Here is a 21,412-nt window from a genome sequence, read left to right as displayed (position 1 = left end):
GTATTTTCAAGGTATGACCAGGTTGCTTGCATGTACACAATGTCAGGTGCATGCACTTCCCTGCATTCCCTGACTGACATTTTGTTGCACACACACAAGGGTCAAGGCTTCTCTCCCTTGACCAATGGTCTCTCCTATGCGACCAGTTTTATATATAAGGTTGTTATGCCTCATCGTAAAGGGTTCTCTCCTTGTTGGCTTGAGCTATTCTATGCTCTTTCACTTCTCTTAAAGACTTTTATTTATCTTGCATCTTTGCAACTATAAGTTTGGCCATTGGCCTTATAATGAATTGAAATCATCATTTTTGTCTTACTTCAACTTATGCATGTTGTGTATGTGTTCTTACCTTCATTGTAAGTATATGTTTGTGGCTTTCTTTCACATATATGTTGTGTTAACCTGATTCTGGGTGTGACTTTTGGGAAACCTTCTCCCCTCTTGACATTCAACAAGTTCTAACCTCCATACGTGCGTTGAGGTCATTCATGCAACCGAAGTTTGTGCATCTCCTGGGTATTTCAGTTGATTCTTTGTGCCATTTCGGGTGGGGAGAGAAACGTCTCTTATCTTGGTGCATCACCTCCTTTCATTTTAAGCATTTATCTCTTCCATTTTCCTCTGCAAATTGTTAGGATAGGTTTAGAAGTAAGATTTGGAGTGTTGAGTTGGTTCAACACCTGCACTCGGATTGAGAAGGAAGTCGCCCTTCTCCGGAGATTCAACCCCCTTGCGCAAGGTTCCACACTTTCCATGTTTCACAAGGTTGCTAAGTTGATAGCTCGGCAAGGGTGCAATCTTTTGTGATAACAGTTTTTGGCACGCCCGTTGGTACGCCTTCGGAAACATAGGTTACCGAAGTTCAGACTCATCCTTCATCAAGCTGAAGACTTGGTGTGTTCTTTAGTGTATTCAGCCTTGGAGGCAACATTTCACACACTTGGTGACTCTAAGAGGAAATTTACTGGTCATACAGTCTTAAGCCCAAGCCAACTGAAGATTCGGTGTGTTCTTCAGCTCATCAAGCCTTTGGAGGCAACATATTTCAAGCACCTGGCGACTGCATTTATTTGGTGGATCTGTGGTATGTTATCAGTCTCTGGTTGAGAGGGGTTGTCTGCTCTTTTAAGCATTTTGTTAACCAAACTCCATCTCTTTCAAATGCTTTAAAATGAGTTCATATCGTGGGTGTAACTTCTATTCACCCCCATTCTATGAGAATGTCAGCCATTTTCCCCCTCCTTACCAATAGGACCGAACTGGGACTACTCCTAGTTTCAACCCAAATATCTTCACTTCAGCAACAGGTGGGTACTTTCCTAATGCTTGCCACCCACCCACCCCTACTCAACCTTCTTGGCAACCCAGCCAACCCCAAGATAATGAAAAGATGTAAATTGCAAAATTCAAAAGTGTGTTGCTTGATTTCACCAAGCAGCTAGAGGAGTTCAAGAGGCAACAAGAGTGGGATTTGCAGTAGGGTCAGCTTGCTTATTAGGCTCAACTTCAACAACAACAAATGGGAGCCCAAAGACAACATGAGGAGTTTCTTGCAAGGCAACTTGCCTCTGCTAGGAAAGAAATTAAGCAACTAGCAACCATAGAGATGCGGCTCATACATGAGAAGGTTTCTGCCCCTAGAGTTCCTTAGTTTGAAATCCCAAGCTTCAAGCAGGGGATACCTCCCAAGCCTTCAACTACCCCCCCTAGTTTTAAAATTCCAAGTTTCAAGGGAGCTCCAGCTGTTGTTATACAATAGCCTTCTCCTCAGTGCCTTTTGCAAAACACCCCACCACCTATGCCCTTTCCTGATGCTATCTCCCTTTTTAAGGAAGGCCTATTGTATGGAGGACGGATGGTTCCCATCCTCATCATGAGGAAGGGGTTCAACCAACCATTGGTGAGTCTTCGTATGCTCTAAAGGAGGAAGAATCGGTGATGCTGCAAGAAGATATTGAGAATAATCAGTTGCAGCAACAGGTCATTGAAGAGGAGTGTGAAGGTAAAGAGGAAGGCATTGTCCTCTCATTTGACAATCTTCCTTTCTTTATTGATCATGAGGAGAAGGATATGTCTACACCTCCCCTGGTGGTAGCTCTGGAGCAACAAGCTAGTGTTGAGGAGGGCACAAAGGGTAATGTTGTTGCTACATATTGCATGGTGGATGGATCGTGCCATGAGCCTGAGGTTGTTGCTTTATGTAGCCAGGAGGAGGAAACAAAAACAAAGAGACAATCTGAAGATTTTAGATCTTCTTGTGAGGTGTCTAAAAAACCTAAGATTTGTGTTGATGAGTATCAGCACATGTGATTATGATGTATGTTGGTTCTCCCCTATCCCTGAAAATGATGATGTTGAATATGAAGTCTTCATTCAAGGCGAAGATGTTTATTTTAGCATTACGGATGATGTGCCCGAGCTTGAATGTTTCACTTGGGACCAACATACCAAGTTTGATGACGTTGAGCAACAACATGTTGGTCATGGCGATAGTCTTTTGATTGCTCAACTTGACAGTATACCGAGCTTCAAAGTTTCCAATTTGATGTGTCTGAAGAGCCCCCTTGTGCAGGCCAAGACAGAGATATGGTATACTTTTCATCATCATGTGAGTTTGAGGCCTTTTCCTTTGGTTTCAACTCACACCAAGAGGAGGTCGGCTATTGTGGAAAAAATGATACCCCCTTGTATAAAAGAGATGCCTTCTCTTTTGCAAGGTTCTTTTGATGCTAGTTGACTCCTAAAAAACTCCCCCCTTGCTACTATGTGTATGCTTCATGCATCCCCAGATGTCTCAGGTGACTATTTTCTATGGCTTCCCTATGGTGGAAAGGTGAATGGTGAAGTGTTCTTTCACCACATGAGTAGTATGTGTGATCTAATGCATGCATACAAAAGACTTCAACCATTGATGTTAGATGGTCAATGTAACAATGGTACAAGGGGGATCAACTCCTTCAAAAGGTTCCTCTTTGACAGAGGAAAAAGCATCAGTTGCCTCTTATTGTAACAATGTAAATATTAGTTAGGCTTCTCGTTTTCCAAGAAGTGCAGGAGCACAGGTTGTTCCCCTTCAGAATGGATGATCTTGATCCTTTACAAGTTACGGAGGAGAGCATTTTTCTTCTTGCAATTTTGACTCTGTGCCCAATGGATTACACGGGCTACTAATCTATATGCTTAGCGGGCAAGCATCCCGCATAGGTCACCAAAAATGTTGTCATTTTATGACACCCTTGGTCCATCAGTGAGAACCGATCATAGATATGTTCTATGGACCAGCGCTGCCTCAGTTGATCAAAGAGGAAACAATGGAATCATGAAGTATGAAGTGTTGTCTTGCCGAAACTCCAGAACCCCCAGGTTCAATCTTCTCTTCCTCAAACCCGGAACTCCAGAACCCCCAGGTTCCCAAGTTCCTAAGTCTTCTCTTCCTCAACCCCAGAACTCCAGAACACCCAGGTTCCCAAGTTCCTAAATCCTCAACCCCGGAAATCTGGAATCCCGAAATCCCAAGCCTAAGTCTTCCCAACTTCAGTAACCTGTGTTTTCGAAGTCTTCCCAACTTCCTTCCGGCTTGAAACACTTCCAGACGACATGATCAACACTCAAGGCTCTTAATGCTCCAACAACTCTTGCGACTTGTACACCTTCTTTCATGGAGCTACAAGGGTGTATTTAATTATTTTGCAGGTGGAGTACAAGGCCATGCTTATTTGTGGTTACTTATGTCACACCTGAATACTTTGACTTTGGAATGTCAGTCAATCCACCTTCTAGAAGTACCTTTCTTCTTGGGATTGCATTTTCAAGGTATGGTCAGGTTGCTTGCAAGTACACAATGTCAGGTGCATGCACTTCCTTGCATTCCCTGACTGGCATTTCCCTGCACACACACAAGGGTCAAAGCTTCTCTCCCTTGACCAATTGTCTCTCCTATGCGACCAATTTTCTATATAAGATTGTTATGTATTGTAAAGGGTTCTCTATCTTTTGGCTTGAGCTATTCTATGCTCTTTCACTTCTCTTGAAGACTTGTATTTATCTTACATTTCTGCAGCTATAAGTTTGGCCATTGGCCTTATAATGAATTGAAATCATCATTCTTGTCTTACTTCAACTTATGCATGCTATATATGTGTTCTTACCTCCATTGTAAGTGTATGTTGATGGCTTTCTTTCACATATATATTGTGTTAACCTATTTCTGGGTGTGACTTCTGGGAAACCTTCTCCCCTCTTAACATTCAATAAGTTCTAACCTCCATACGTGCGTTGAGGTTGTTAGTTTTCATGATCAGATTAACCATAATAAATAGAAAACTAAAGTTGCACAGTAAAGCATACAAATAGAGGATCACACAACACAAAAGCTACCCTAGGAAAACCTCCCTCTTGGAGGAAAAAACCCAGCAACAACAGATCCTCAGATCTAATTATTATTCTGAAAATGTAGATTCACTTACCCAGCTAGGGCACAATACAACAGCAAGAGATAATAGATAAGATCAGACTTATCTCAGTCCTTAGAATGCATGAAATCACAGTGCTGATTTGCAAGCCTTTACACAGAAATCCGTTGTCCTTTGATTGTGCTTCACTGCCCTTCAATGGTGGTTTGTTGTCCTCTAATTGTCTTCGCAGTCACCTTCTTGTCTTTGCTGCAATGGAGAACAAGTTCGCTATCCTCAAGGTGTATTCATGCTAGCACAGCAGATGATGTCCTCCTTTAGTCAAATTTCGCATTGTATATAGCAGAGGCAGTCCTCATTAGATAAACAGTAGAGATAGTTCACTTGTATTCATAACTTTCAGATTTCGCATATGGAGGAGCAGAGATAGTTCATTGATTGTGTGTGGTGTATATATCAAATGATACTTCATTTGCTTGCATTTATATATGATTAAACTCCCTTAATCACCCTCCAAGTCGGCTAGGAGGTTTTGGCGCCAAGGTTTATTTGAACCACGTTTATTGCCGCCCAACTTGGGGCCTATATCCTTCACACGCTACAAAGTAACGGTTATAGGGTCGGCCCTATAATGAGGTTTGCACGTTACATATTGGTGAAGCCCTATCCTTGGGCACTGAGCTGGACTATTACGCGTTTGGCAAAGATTAGAGGGCCCAGCCCTATTTAAGTTTCCACGCCACCTAAATGAATAGGTGCGATTTACAAAGAAAAGGGCCTAGTCCTTTTGGATGGGTTCTAATGTTGCCTTGCGGCAATTAGAACCCATCTCCTATTTATTTTCACCCTAGTTACAAAAACAACAGAGGTCATTCATACAACTGAAGTTTGTGCATCTCCTAGATATTTCAATTGGTTCTTTGTGCCATTTCGAGTGGGGAGAGAAACATCTCTTATCTTGGTGCATGACATCCTTTCATTTTAAGCATTTCTCTCTTTCCTTTTCCTCTGCAAGTTGTTAGGATAAGTTTTGAAGTAAGATTTTGAGTGTTGAGTTGGTTCAACACATGCACTCGATTGAAAAGGAAGTCAACCTTCTCCGAAGATTCAACCCCCTTGCGCAAGGTCCCACACTTCGGGGTTGTTTCCATGTTTCACAAGGTTGCTGAGTTGATAGCTCAGCAAGGGTGCAAGCTTTTGTGATAACAATTCCTTTCTCTCGTAGCATTGTTCTCTTCATCTTTTTTGATATTGGGTACAACTGGTTTCAAGTTTTACGCCTGGAGCATGCCTAGAACCCAAACCCGCTTAAAATGTAAACTAGATAGAAGCCCAATGTCTATGGCATGCATTCAACCCGAGTTTCATAGGAAGCACCAGAGAGGCCTATCTACTCTTCTAGTAGCCATTGGCTTCACCATTCTTATACTTTGAGAGTTGACTATATTGGCATATTGATATTCCACTACCCATCAAAGTTGTGTTATCTTCCATTATATGTCAAACATTGAAAACATACTGCTTGTCTCATAAGATATCATGAATACATTCCACTAACATAGTGATTGAGTCTTAGCACAAAGGGTTTCTAACTTCCTATAGTAGTTTTTTGTTTTGTTTTTGTTGTATCAGAAGTATCCCTTCGACCCAGCCCAGCGCCCAATCCGCTTTGCCTTGGTCTGTCTTACTGCCAAGTTGGGTTAATCAGGTTAAAACTTCACTATCTCAGCCAGATGGCCAAAAGTAACATTAAAGAGAATCGGCTTCCATAGTGGTTACTACTCATTTATAAACTAGTTCTTTTTTAAAAAAAGAAATTTGAATAAATGGTTGAATGATAAGTGTGAAACATTACAGTAAATATTTCTGCTGCCAAAAAAATCATTAAAATGGATTTGCTATACTTTTCTTGAAACATACTTCAGAGGAGCAAAATGGATCTTAATGCAACAATAAATACAGAGCAAGTCCACCATCAAAGAATATATGCTTCCTTGAGCAATTGTATGGGTTATAACTTATTGTTTTAAGTGTTCTGGGATTCCTTTAGTTTCTACAAGTTGCTCTCCATAATGGAATTTGGGTGGTGACTCCCAAACTCTTATTAAAAGGTGTGACAGACAACCAACATTGCCTTATCCTCTGCAATTCCAACAAAACTTCCCTTCCCGCAGATTGAAACACATTTCATACATTGAATAACACTGATAACATTGATAATTTTACTTTACAAAGAATGTGATAAAATATCTCCATGCTGCCATTTCCAAGTCCAGGGTTCAATCTCCATAGCCTTTTGCAATCAAGATTGCATATAACAGCTCATTCCATGCATCTGGCACCCCAGGAAGACACCAATGACTGCAATCTTGCCTGCGAATGGAAGCAGGTCCAGATCCATTGCCTAAATAATACACTGAGGAGTGGCCATCCTTCCTCAACTGTGACAAGAATGTTATGTTTAATAATTGTGCATTCTTATGATTATGTAGCTTCCCCAGTGCTTTGGAAATAATGTGATTGCTGCTCTGAAGATGTGGATCATGGAAACCTAATGGGCTTACTGCTGGCTTCGTCTCTAAATGGCAATGCCCACCAGTTTGCCAAGTGCCTCCCCTGCATGAGCAAGCCACATGTATAATTTACTCCAGCTCTCAATTTCCTAAATAAACTGCTCTCCTTACATATGTTACATCAAAAGGCAGAAAGGTTAAGATTAAAGGAAGCATGCAGAGAATGAATAATCAAACCTGAAATGCACTGGAGAATAGGTGCGAAAGAAGGTATGGGTCTTTTCAGGATTTATTTCTTGAGAAATCCAATTCATCACAGTCTTCATAGACCTCTCAAATGCAGTTGACACATCCATAGTCATGTTTACCATTTCTCCTTCCTGAAAATAGCAACCCCTGAGATATTCTCAACATCAGTTCAAAGAAAAATTGAGCAAATTCTGGAAAGTAAAAAATCTCTTCTATAAATACTAGTATATTGAATGAACATATTTTATTTATCAGTTCTAGAAAGATGAACAAATAGCCCAAAAGATCTTTATAGGGATTGAATCTCCTACACACTCCACCAATTGAACTGCATTTTGGCATTTGGAATCTAAATAAATTGGACAATAGACTTTAGTGTGATTTTCCCTTGACTGTGGATCTTAACTGTTCTACATGCGCATAAGCTATATAGTGTGTTCTTCATGATTAAGGCCTTGAAAATTCTTACAAAACAATTCAAATTCAATAGTTGCAGTGCTGTAAAAGTGCAAATAAATGGCATACCCTCTTAAGGTCTTTTCAAAGTTCCACCAGTGCCCTGTGTTAAATATCAGAATATCTGCGTCCTTCCAATGCACAGACTGCCAGTCTAGCAAATCCAATTTCAGAGTAGTTTTAATTTGAGGAGGTGATTCTTTAGGAGGGCGACCTTGCAAAACCAAAAATGGTGCCCTATAATATTCTACTGTGCAATTGAACTCCTCAAATTTGAAGGATAAATATCCCTTGTGCTTTGAAATGGGACTTCCATTCACCTCATATATTTGGAGTTTATTGGGAACTGCCTCTGCTAACATGCAAATTAATGATTCCCATTGGTTTCTTCCAATTGAATCACCAACAAAGACAACTCGCCGGTTCTGTATCCTATTTAGCATGTCAGTTGCATTGAACCTGAAATTGCAGACAAATAAATAGGATTAAACCCAATATAGCTCCACCCACAAAAGTTTCTAGTCTCTTTACAGACTAAACTATCTTGAATTATCATTCAATCTGCAACGCAATGGTAATATGGCACAATAATAAACGTCTCCTCAGCCTAAAATTGGCCTAATTCTCATCTAGGCTAATAATTTTCTTCCATGGAATGTGAAATTCTACCAAAGCTCACTCCTTCTTAGGAAGACCAACCATCTAACAGGAATTCAGCTTCGACTAATTCTACACTCACACTTTACATATATTGAATATAAAATTCCACAAATATAACTGATTGTTCAAGAAAACTAGAATATCTGTTGGACAGACCGAATTGAATATCAATATTTCGTCCTCTAGAGGAATAAGAGAAGATGATTTACCTTAACTCTAAAATTGGGCATATTATCCTATTGCGTGCATTGAATATGAAATTCCATTATATTTTAGATTGAACTTAGGATATCTCCTGGACAGCTCAAATAGGATTTAACAGGAATAAGGGATGAAAACTACACTAACCTTGGAAGGTTGCAGCCGAAAGGTTGCCATCGCCACTTCATATATAACTTATCTGGCCTCCCATTCTCCTGGCACCGAAACCCAGGATCAATGAATGGGCAACTGGTGGATTGGTAAAGGGGATGTGATTCATCCCAAATCCACGATCCAGTGTAAAGGTCACACTTAGTAAAATTCCGGGAAAACTCTGGCCTGGGAACATCTGAGAAGCTCCTAATATCAATGTTTGTTTCAACAGATGACGAATTTTCAAAAAAATTGTTGAGCTGCCCATCTTCTGTGTGTAGAAGAAGCCCTACAGAGATTGTCTTGATGTCGAAGTAAATGAAGAAAAAGAACGCCACGATTATCAATCCAAATCCAAATATACCTCCACTGCAAACTTGAGAATCTACTTTACAGTATAGCCGTTTGAAGCTCTTGGTAGGGCTAAAAGATGACTCCATGGCTCTATAATATAAAACCCTTGCTGCGGCAGACTACTACAGTGGTACAACTCCTTTGCCCCAATGCTAAAACCTATAAAGATATCACTAACAGACCACTCTATAAAATTCCAAACCCAAAAACACCATTAACAAACCACTCTGTGGAGTTCCACACCCAGTAAAACACCGTACCATGCCATTTTCTGTCATTCCCTAGATAAAAAATCAGCACAAGAAATATCCAAACTCTGTCGAAAAAAACAATCCTCATGCACACCTAATGCATTTGGGTTTCGTGATATGAAAGAATCTCACAAACCCAAAAGGCTTTGCTTCCCTGTCCAGCGTTTGGGTGTTCAGAACTTACCCATCCCTCAACAAGATACTGGCCCAGAAAAAAATGCATAACCATAACCATTGTTTGGTAGTAACTATTCACATTTGAGCTTTCTGCATTCTACGCTAATCTTATGATCCAAAAACACACAGACCCAAGGATTCACTTACGATTTCACCACACAGCCCAACTAATTCCATCTCATAATGGATTCAAAACAAGAGTACCCACAATCCAAAGAGGCATTTTAATCATAGCCCACAACTCGTACTTTAGCCTTGCAGTGGCAGTCCCTGAATCGATGCAAGTCAAGGCATGCTCCTCCTAATAAATATAATTTTCCTCTGGCCTCAATGATGACTGATGCAATAACCTTGCTCATTGCCTACCATGTTGCTTTCTGTGCAATTCCTTTGGATTGAGGCAAACCAAATGATTGAAAACAACTGAGTAGTACTCCTAGTGAAACCATTATTATGCATTCCAGTCCAATTTTATTTTATTTTTCATGATCAAGATATACATGCATTTATTTGCCACGCAGCAGATACTTGTTTTCTTTCAATTTCCAGAACTTGATTTGCCGTCACTTGCCTTTTCTTCTGGTAGTTAACCTCAGAACTATTTTTACCCTTTACGAATATTTTGCTTGCTGGCAGCGAAGTGAATGGCATTAAAGGCCTAATGTGGATTCCGAATAGTTTGGTAGCTGTGATCAATTATAACTTCAAAGTTAATGGATGACAGATTTAGATTGCCTTCAGGTGAAAGCAAAAAATCTTTGGGTTCCTCTTGTGACTTTTTCCTTTAGATTTTATTTTTTATTTTTGTATTCACCTTAAAACTTTTACAATGGGTTAAGATTTATTTTTTGTAATTTTTTTTACGATGGATCAGTAATCGGCGTTACATAGGAGAAACAAGACAAAACATTGTGCATATGTTCATAAACTAGTAATGATTACAAAAGACTAGCAACTGACATCACATAGAAGAAGTATGTCAACTATATGGCAGCTATTCTCAAGCTGGTTCACTTATGTCAAATTTTTTCAAGCATAAATAAAACTATTATTTTTCTTTCTATTTTTTAAGTCACAAAATTATTTGATGTTTGAGTATATTGTTAGGTTAATACATTCACAAGATTTTTTTTTTTAATCATATAGTTTCATAAATATATTAAAAATCATTATTTTATTTATTTTTTAACCCAGTGGGGTCCCAGCCCAAGCAAAGCAAATCTGGTAGACGTCTTGTGACGTGAGTTGAACTCGGACGATGAGGGAGCAAACAACCCGCCCAAGCCAACCATGCTACCATTCAGGGCTTAAAAAAAAAAATCATTATTTTCTTAATATAATCTATTTTTATTATGTAACTTTGAATCTAGTTGTTTTTTTTTTCTTTTAGTATTGAAGAAGATTTTAACTCAAGACTTTGTCATTAAACCAGATGTCTTTAAACATATTTGAATCTAGTTGTTGAGAATAGGCATTTTTTGTGAAAATAAATGAATACAAGATTCTTGTGCATTGTGAAAGAATTCTTTATTACATGAATAAACATTAGATGAACCTCTTTTGCAAGTATTAAATAATTTTTTTTGTTGTAGATACAATTGTACCATCAACATTAAGATTAAATTGACTAGTTTGATCATTTCCAAGAATCTCAAAATCTTAGCTTTTATTCAACTCAAGCCTCTAATTTATAAATTCTCCTCTATATTAGAGCATCTTGATATGTAAGGCTACATTGTGCAAATTTTAAGGTAAGTATAATTCAATTTCATTCTACTTTCAATGCATATCTAATTTCTATATTAGTCATTTATCACATTTAGCTCCTTGATTTATGTAAATGTAATGGTAAAACAAGCATGCCTGTCTTAATTCTCATTCAATTTTATGTCCACCTTGTGGGGAATGTCTTAATACAATAACATATCAACATTAAGGCGAAAGTGACTTTGGACAATATCATTGAGGGGTTGGAGCAAGGTACTAGTTTGGCATCTTACCTCGAAGCCCAGAAAAATGATGTAGGTACCTTGGAAGGCACTGGTAAAGAAAGACAAATCAACAAAAACAAGAAGAAAAAGAAAAAGGACAAGGATAGGGACTTCAAGGAAGATGAGAACATAGAACCCACAGACCCTAAAGTGGATGAGTTGCAGACCCTTCGCATGGACAGCCCACGGCTGGATGGGGAAATTCAGAGACTGAAAGAGGAAATCCAGGCAATTAACAACAGGTTGGATGTGAGAGAGAAGAAACAAGTCAGCATCAACAAGTTCTACATTTGGGTTTTGCACAGTTCGGCGCTAACTCTTTCTCTTCTCTGCGACATAATTGCTAAAGAAGAAGTTGACAAACAAGTTGTCAGGGAACTATGCAAGTTCCTCTCTAAAGACTGGAAGAAGATCATAGACATGATAGGGGCACGTAAACCGTTCCTTAGATCTTAGGACTTATTTTTATGGTTTTTTTATTATCGGGGTATGCCCCTACTGTTCAAATTACTGCTAAACTCTTGTCTGTTAATTTTGTGTTGAACTTTCATCTAGTTTAATTTTTTGTTATTGGTGTGCTATGGATAGTCCATGACCATGTTAAAGGGTTGGTGCCCTAGTTAAGGCTACTTTTTTAATCAAAAACAAATGGCATACTCTTGTATTAGGCTTGGCTCACGAGCTCATGAATTTGGTGTTCTATTTGGTCATTTTTTCACTTTTGGACCATATATGACAACTTTTCAACCATTGCAACATGAGTTGGGTTGGAGAAATATAAGTCTAACAAAGATGAAGTTTGGAATAGGTTTTAGATTGAGTTTTAAACAATTGTTTCATCTTCCTTCTTTTTAAATTCTACTTTTGATGGATTTAATTTCAATTGGAATGTCTATAATGCTTGATTCAAACTTAAAAGATGATCAATAATTAACAATACCATCTTATGTTGTTGCTTGCAATTTTTAAAAGAATCTATAGAAAATGATGTTGATTAGTTCAATCTACAACACCAAATCTTGAACATATCAACAAGCTTTTGGTGGTGGACACAATAGTGAAAAGGTTGAAGATGGTATTTTTTATTGCAAATTTTGAGGGTTCTGACATATAGATATGGACCATGGTCATCATGCGATGCAAAGACTCTAAAGAAATATTGTAAGAATCACACATTAAGGCTTTTAAATCTACATGGTGCAACTTCTCATTTTTGCATACAACTTTGCAAAGAAATGACATAAAAAATAAATAAAAGGATCACTTCGAAGAAAAGTAGCAAAGATATTTCCCTATATGAAATGGACCACCCATTTTTTTAAATCAATGATTCAAAATTGAGGAGAAGGATGCAAGATTATAGAATTAATCTCAACCATATGCTTACATTTATATTAATTCAAAAAAAAAATCTCTATTGATAAAAATTAAAATTTTAATATTGATAATTAGAAAAAAAAAAAATTAAAAATCTCTTTTATTATTATCTTCTTTTGATAAGAAAAATGTTTTAGTATTATTTCTTTTAATAGTAAAATATTCTATTATTTTTTAAGGATTAATTTTTCATTAAGTTTTAAATTTATTTTAAATATTTATATCTTTGTATGAAATTAAAAAATAATAGTTAAAAATTATTAAAACTAATTTAATTCATAATTATTTATCTTATTAAAATTTTAATTATTGTAAAATAATTATATTTTGAATTAAAATTATTTATTTTATTATCTTCTTGATAAGAATATCTTTTATGTTATTGAATCATAAAGAAAGGAGGAATGCTCATAGAGCGCATTAATACGGGTATTAATACCTACATATATTATACTATTCAAAACTATTTCAATATATGTGCATATAGTTTATGGAGGAAGATACCATGAATTTCTATAGTATTCATAAAGATGTCAAAATAAATATTGGTTGACATACAGATATGTCTCATATTATACTGTTGAATAACAAGCCTTATTCTTTTATTAGATAATTATAATTCTTCTTCTTTCTTTAATGATTTTACCAAGTTAATTTTTTTTAAACCATTTATGTCAGTTTATGAAATCACAAATATTAATTAAAAGATATTAGAATTAAGTTACTTTATAATTTTTTGTCTTATTAAAAAAAATATATTGTCAAATAATTATATTTTTATTTTTATTTATATTTATATAATAAAATAAATTTCAACTTAAAACCTAAATTAAAAGTTTAGAGAGAGAGAGAGAGAGAGAGAGAGAGAGAGAGACTTTTGATTACTCATTTTCTCCCAATAATGTAAGGATAGCATGTCTCCTTGGTGACTTATGTTTAGTGTAGCATGTCATTTGATTATTATCTTCATCTCTATATCTCTCCCCTATCTATATCTCCTTACCTTTCCCTATCTCTCTTCCCCCAATATCCTTCCCACTATATCTATCTCTCCTCTCTCCCTATCGCTCCCTCTTTTATATCTCTTTACTTTTGTATCCTTTCTTCTATTAATATATACCTTTCTCCCTCTCTACATCTACCTCACTCTCACACACAATCCCTATTTATCCCTCCCTATCTATCTCTATATCTCTCTCACTCGCACAGACATGCACACTCTCTATCTTTATCTCTATGTGTATCCCTATCCCTATCCCTATCCCTATCCCTATCCCTCTCTATATCTATCTTTGTCTCTCTCTTATACACTCATCTCCCTTCATCTCTCTTACTCTCTCTATATCCCTCTCTATCTCTCTCTATATCACTTACTATATCTTTATCTATCTATCTATCTCTCCCTCTCTCGTTGTTGCCCTCTTTCTATCTATGTTTCTCTCTTTCCCTCTTTCTCTCTCCTTCCATCTCTCCTCTCTCACCCCCTTTTATATTTTGCAAGTCATATTTATTCTATATCCATATTTTCCTCTTTATATCCCTCTCCCTCCCTCTTTCTATCCCTATCTCTCCCTGTCTCCCCATCACTCCTTTCATATCTCTCCACTTCTCTATAATACATACACACACTACATGTTTCTTCCTCTCTATCTCTATCGCTATCTCCATCTCTCTATATTTCCCCCTCTTTGTCTCTCTTCCTCTCTTTAAACCTTTCTCTCTATTACTTGCTTTTGGCACCTTCCTTTATCACTATTTCTCCCTGTATCTCTATCTTCATATATATCTCCCCCTCTCTATCTATATATCATTATTTTCACCTCTCTCTATCTCTTATTCACTTCATCTCTCTTTTAAAATATATTTATCTCTTTATTTATTTCCATCCCTCTCTCACTCCTCTCACAAACTCTTTGTACACATATATCTCTATCTTTCTTCCTAACCCTCTCTATATATCTATGTTTCTCGATATCTTTATCATTCCCTCTCTCTATCTATCTCTATCTCCCCCTCCTCTTTATTTCTCCCCATATCTCCCTCTAAACATTCCCTCCTTATCCCCTATCTATCTATTTATCTCTATCTTTCTCTCCCTTTCTCTTCTTGTATATCTCTACATTGCTCTCTTTCTCTTCCAATGTATATCTATCTCTCCCTCTATCTCCCCTTACTTTTCTTGCCCTCTCTCCATCTCTATTTTTTTTATCTCTATCCTTATATATGTCTCAATCACTCTATCTCTCCCTCTTCCTTTATAGATCTCTATATCTCTTTCTCTCTATCCCCCTATCTTTATATCTTTATCTCTCTCTCTCCCTCTCTTTGTCTCTATCTAGTTTTCCCTTTTCCTCTCTCACTCCATCTTTATATCTACCTCTATCTTCCTTTGTCCCCTCTACCTTTAGACATGTCTCCCTCTATTTGTCCATCTATCTCCCTCTATCTATCCATCTATCTCCCTCCCTCTCCCCTCTCTTTATCTCTCCATATCCCTCTCCTCTCCATATTTCTCTCCTCTTTCCCCATATATATCCCCAACTCTATCTATATATTTATCATGATCTCTACCACTATCTCTTTACCCATGTCTCTCTCGCTCCTCCCCTATCTATTTATCCCTCTTTCTAGCCGTATCTATGCTATACAAGCACTTACTATACAAATTAATTTACAACTTTTTGAAAACAGAAACAGAAATGAAAATGGAAATAGAAATTTACAACAACTTCTTTTTTTAACATTAAACTAAAATAGAACTTGAAATAATTCAATATATATATATATATATATATATATATATATATATATATATATATATATATATATATATATTCGTACAAATGAAAATTTATATCTTTTCGATTTAAGAGAGTAGAGAGGTTTAAAGATTACAGCTTTTCCTAAAGTTCATTCTGATCTTTAACATAACTTTACCAATGTTTTGAAGGAGGGAAATTATCATCAGGGCACTTTTCCGCCCAACCATGGACTTACTAGTCCCCCGTGTTGTATCCAATTGGATTGGCCCAACCCTTCACAAGGAGATATCAAAAAATTGAACTCATGCCATCTGAGACTAGTGTATAATCCTACACAAATCCCTAGTAGTTCATACACCATAGGCTACCCCTAACTAGTATGACCTTTGACTGGGTTGCATATCTGGATTAACAAAATAGTTGACACTTATAGAAGTAACATCACCTTGGCTGAAGGTTTTAATGTAATTTCAATCACACTAATTATTAAAGTCATCATTCATCACCCTACTTGGTCGAACTACAATCCTGAAGGTGTCCAAGTCATCATGTATGTCACTATGCTACTGCATACTGACTCTATGAGGCTCATTGGCTGACATATATGTTTAGATCCAAGTTTCACATGTTGGTCAACAAACTTGAGGTGACTTTATACTCTTATGGTGTAACCTATCTTTAGATAGAACCATAGATTAATTAAATTCAAAGCTCACGCTTGTGCCCTTAAGCTAGAAACCTACTCTCTCATGAGTACAAGAATGAATCCATGATTAATGGATATGCAAAATTCATTATCCCTCGTTTAATGTGTCCTGAACAAATTTATCAATCTTAAATTACAATAGTTGAATAGTTCACATTTCACACGGTCCCAATATTGTTTACTCATGAACAGTAACCCATACTTGGCCTTTATTATCCGGTATTTTCTATTGAGTTGCGAATGATTTTAACCCTTCATGGTTGCAACTTGAACTTTTAGGACATAAGTTCTTTCCTGAGAACTTAATTAGTGGATGTCCACTTGTCAATCACTTGGATTTCAATCACAAAGTACATATTTTGAGTTTAAACATTATTTCTCCACTGAGTATCATAGCTTATTCACAATTAAGATTCAGCCTTACAGTCTTTTTAAAGGTATTCTTTGTCCCCTCTAGATTCTCTATATCATGGTCTAAGTCTGAAAAATATTACCTTAGTGTCAAAAAGGTAAGGTAGGCAACCAGGTATCTAACCCTCATGTTTATACCAAATTTCTATATTCAGCTTGAATTATGAATTAGAGTTGTCACTGTCCCATTCTGAAATGCTTAATATTAATCATTTGCATTTTAAGGAACACCACCAAGTTCACTCATGCCTATCTAACCCTTTTCATACTAAGGATTGATTAAGCATTAACCATAAGTGAGGGTTGTTTACTAGTTAACTCTGGCTCGATGAGCTTCAGAACTGATATAAATTTTCAGTAATCAACTAACAGCATAATTAATTTTAGAGATTTCACCAGTGATATGTCTCTCTCTTGGCACTTCTGTGGATTTTATTTACATCTTAGTCACATTCCATGAACTTCACTTATTTTTTGAGTTTATCTTCTACTAAATGCATTTACCAAAATGTCTCCTAGGTTACAATTAGTAACATGAATGAACCCCAACCAACAAGGTGGATACATGTTAAGCTAGTTCTGTTGTGTAAAGATCTCATGCTTAGCTGGTAGTTACGGTAAATACTTTTTTTTCAACTATTCAAAGCTTAGCAAGTTGCAGCTTATCGAGAGTTGAATTTAATTTAACACCTTAGCTATGAAATATAAGATAGGCTAGAGAGTTGCCAGCTCTCATGTATACCTTAAATATTTGTAAGTTTATCATGCATGACGTGACTCTGCTATTACTACAATATCTAAGAGTTATTTTATACATAATATGCTAAGTGCATTTTTTGAGTATTGTTGTTCTACTCTTGCTCGTCAATCTTTTCCCAAGCTAAGGGTAACTTAACAATCTCATCCATTTGAAGGTTAGTCTCAATGGGAGAGCAACTTCACAGTGGACTGGTAATTTCTACTTTTTATACTACTTAATGGTTGGAAATGATTGAGTCATCTTTACAACTCTTCTTCTACCTTCGTGAGTATACCTAAGGTAGAAATGCACCCTAAAATCAAGAGGGTTTGTTGCAGTCTTAAACACAGTTTTGAAATAAGTCTATGATAAATAAGTGAGCATTATATGCATATACTTATCAGTCTATATTGAATAATTAACCACAATTCTATTACAACTAATAACAGGGTTTATTAATTCTTTCTTTATGAACCCAACACAGTTGTACAGTATATTTTCTTTTATCACATTATTAAAAATCACAGCATTACTGCATATATCGTGCATTTTATTTTGTCAAGGTATGAACTCCTAGTCGTACTTAATACAGTACATCTATGAAATTCATCTTTCCTACTTACATTATGAACAAATCTCAGTTAGTTGAAATAATACTGGTTGTATTTCCATACTTTCTTTTAACCCTTAGAACCATAATTCAAAACTCAAAGAAAGAATAATAACTCAAAGCCGTCTAGGCTTGGAATGAGTAACATGACCTGATTATCAGAGGAAAATGACTTGTTGTGCCTTCTTTTCCAAGTATGCCCCCTTTCTCAAATATTTTGCAAAATCCATGAAATAGACTAAGTTATGGCGCCCTTCTAGGTTAACTCTAGCTGGTTGCATACAGACTTCCAAAAATGTATCATGAAGCTCAGAGAAAGAGAGTGAACTTATATGTATTTTTCCCCTCTTCCAACAAAATGCCCTTTTCATGAAGGAGAAGATAATAGTCATGCCAAATGACTTCTCCTTTTTAACATTATGTAAATAGAGCATAAAACAACTAGGGCACAAATAACATGGCGTAAATGTAGCATAAAAACAACTAGGGCACAAGTGGGATGTAACACTATTATAAACATAGCATGAGCATGTTGCCAATGAAACTTGATTGTCTTCCTGATGCGAAGGTTTTGTTTCAGTAATGATCAGATCCTTTTAAGTGGGTGCATAATTGTTTTGAATATATCACTTCTCCATTAAGACCTTTGTTTCACAAACAATTGTTGAACACAATGTACCACTGAGAGGGGGGTGAATCAGTGGTTCCAAAAAAATCTTTTCACTTTAAACCAACCTTTGAGTATCGGTTAACAACCTAAAGACCAAGCAATCAAACCAGTAAGATATGAGAGGATATCAAAAAGGCAATAACACAAATACATAACCCACAATACCAGATGTACAAGGAAAACCCAATATGGGAAAAACTTCGGTGAGAAATGTTGCTGGAGTCTACTGCCTCAATCCAGCCTCACAATGAAACAATAGATTACAATAATTTAGGGCACCAACCCAAGGAGCACCAACTTGATGTAATATAATGCAATACAATTTTAATGCAATGATAACACCTAGTTGCAAATGAGTTATGCAACACCTGATCAATGGATGTCTGTCGGTTATCAACTTCCTCTGTTTCACTAGTTCTTCTTCTTCTGGTTATCAGATTGCACTTTCTGATCTCTTATCGGTTTCTCTTTGCCTCTCTTCTCTTTCTCAGAACCTCACCCTACACAGCATCACACTTGGATGCCTTCCTAACCTTTCAATACCTACCGATATGCTTGACTGTTAAGACTATAACAGTTCATCGGTTACTCTGTCTCTACTGGTTAGAACCTCTCACCGGTTCAACCTGCTAACACACACTCTAACTCTCTGTGAAAGAACTCTTAGGTAGATAGTCTCTCTTCTTGCTCAAGCTATCTTCTTCCTCTCAACTCGCATCCAACATCAATCAATCTTAGTCTAGAGTTCACATATTTATCTATGAGGATTCCCTCCAAAAGCAGCATTCAAATGGTGGTGTGTTAGGGTTTTCCTTAACCAACTCCATCTATATTAGATCTGATCTGCTTTTCTGGAATGGTGATCTGCATCACATCAAACAACACCCCCATCTCCTCGATTTTCAATGTGTGTTTTCTATTTGTGGATGTCTACGACATGCTTTTCTGCATTTCTCTGTCAATCGCCATTAATGGCTCGGCTGCTTCCTTCAGCTAACAAGTACAAGGATCATATCGTCCTACAAGGTTAGTTCAATCACCTTGCCACTTTGTCTTCCTCGAGCTGCAACATCCTGCCATCATCCCATGATTTGTGAGTTTTTTATTAATGTCGACCTGCTCGTCAAACTACTACATTGATGAATACTTCACCAACCTCAGCGGTCTCGCCACTTGGTGTCCACCCGTCATCTTTGTCGGCATCCACCTCTTCTTAGACTGCAAAGTCGGTTTGACATCCTTCACCGACCGAAACTCACTACCGGTTCAACACATCTTACCAGTATAACCTAACTTCACCGGTGGACATACATACCTGCTAACTTCTTCTTTGTTGATGGATCAACTTGGCCTTCCATCAAACATGTTGGTCCATCCATTGAACTCATTTATCAATTGCATTATACTCCTCTTTGTCTATCGTGATCACATCCCTTTGTTCTTCTTTGCTTCTTTGCTTGCTTGTCGGTGGTCCTGCTTTACCGGTAGATGTTGCACTTCATGTGTACCGGTAACATACCTTTTATGTCTACTTACACACCTCACCCTCCATATCAGTTGACATCATTACTTACTACATCCATATCAGTCACTACTGTTGGCATATGATGATATGATGATAACATATGTTGTCATTGATGTCAATAAGTACAGGAGAACTGGTATGAAGATTGGAAGAAGTTGCTATTGATTTTCAAGTTGGAGAACTGGTATGAAGGGATGAAGTGAACCGGTGTCAGGGTTTCACTAAGTGTGACTATCGGTTGGTAGTCTCAGCTCTAGGGTTTCCGATTTGGCAATCTAACTTGTGCAATGCAACCGGTGATATTTTGTGATGAGTTAGCTAAGAAATAAGGATGAGATCGAGATGCCACGCCATTTTTGTGCACGTGAAGGATTTCCTTTAGGATCTTACATGTGAAGATCGATTGCATTAAATGTCTACCTCGGGAATGAACATTCTTCTTAGTGATTTCCATGTGCGGTGAAGAATGGACGATGCAGAATGACTTGAGATCTATTTGAGATTGTTTTATTCTATGCAAAGTGTTTGAATGGTTAGGATTGGACTGCTTGTAATTGTAAACCTAAAATGTTTATGGTTCAGGGTTTATACTACCAACCTAATTATTGTCTATAATGTCGATGATGGTTGTTATTGTTTGTGTTGGCAAATGTTGTGTTTGTATCCGAGTGATGAGATACTTGCCAGACTAGTGAGTGGAAAACTGCAGAGTGTGATTGCAGAGTAGAGGAACTGAAAAGGATCTGCCTAAGCATGTAGCGTTGTTATCAGATCAGATCTTTACCTGTTGTCTTCTAACCATTTAAACCAAAGGAAAATCTCTTTACTGGGTAGCTTTAATAGCCTTATTGTAAATCCTCTAACCAAGTGACTCAAGATTATTGAGTTCTTCAAATCCTCTAGCGAGGTAACTTTTAACAGGGTTTCAACGTTTAATAGGGTATATAGCCATTCCTTAACCGGGTGATCTTTAACAGGATCGGTTCCTAACAAAACCTTATTCTAAAGTCTTTAACCGGAATAAGCTCCTAACAGAGCGAGATTCAAAAGAGTTCAAAAACAAGCTTGTGGGTATTCATCCCCACTGTGGTTTTTCCCATTTGGGTTTCCACGTGAAAAATTTGTGTGTCATGAGTTGTGCATTTTTCATGTGATGATTGAGTATTCTTTGTTTAGGTGAATATGAATGCAGAGC

At 37.0% G+C, this 21,412-nt stretch overlaps 1 protein-coding gene across 1 annotated transcript; it reads right to left on the bottom strand.

Annotated features, from left to right (window-relative positions):
• Positions 1-6,332: 6,332 nt before the first annotated feature.
• LOC131041616 (protein trichome birefringence-like 11) lies at positions 6,333-10,128 on the bottom strand. The gene is made up of 4 exons (XM_057974749.2): positions 8,639-10,128; positions 7,700-8,089; positions 7,163-7,321; positions 6,333-7,028 (listed from the first exon to the last, which is right to left on the bottom strand). Exons 1-4 carry the CDS (start codon positions 9,082-9,084, stop codon positions 6,692-6,694), a joined length of 1,332 nt encoding a protein of 443 aa, XP_057830732.2. The 5' UTR covers positions 9,085-10,128; the 3' UTR covers positions 6,333-6,691.
• Positions 10,129-21,412: the final 11,284 nt, after the last annotated feature.

Source organism: Cryptomeria japonica, chromosome 8 (genome assembly GCF_030272615.1).
Source record: "Cryptomeria japonica chromosome 8, Sugi_1.0, whole genome shotgun sequence".
NCBI classification, from domain to species: Eukaryota; Viridiplantae; Streptophyta; class Pinopsida; order Cupressales; family Cupressaceae; genus Cryptomeria; species Cryptomeria japonica.
This window is presented reverse-complemented; position numbering and strand designations above follow the sequence as displayed.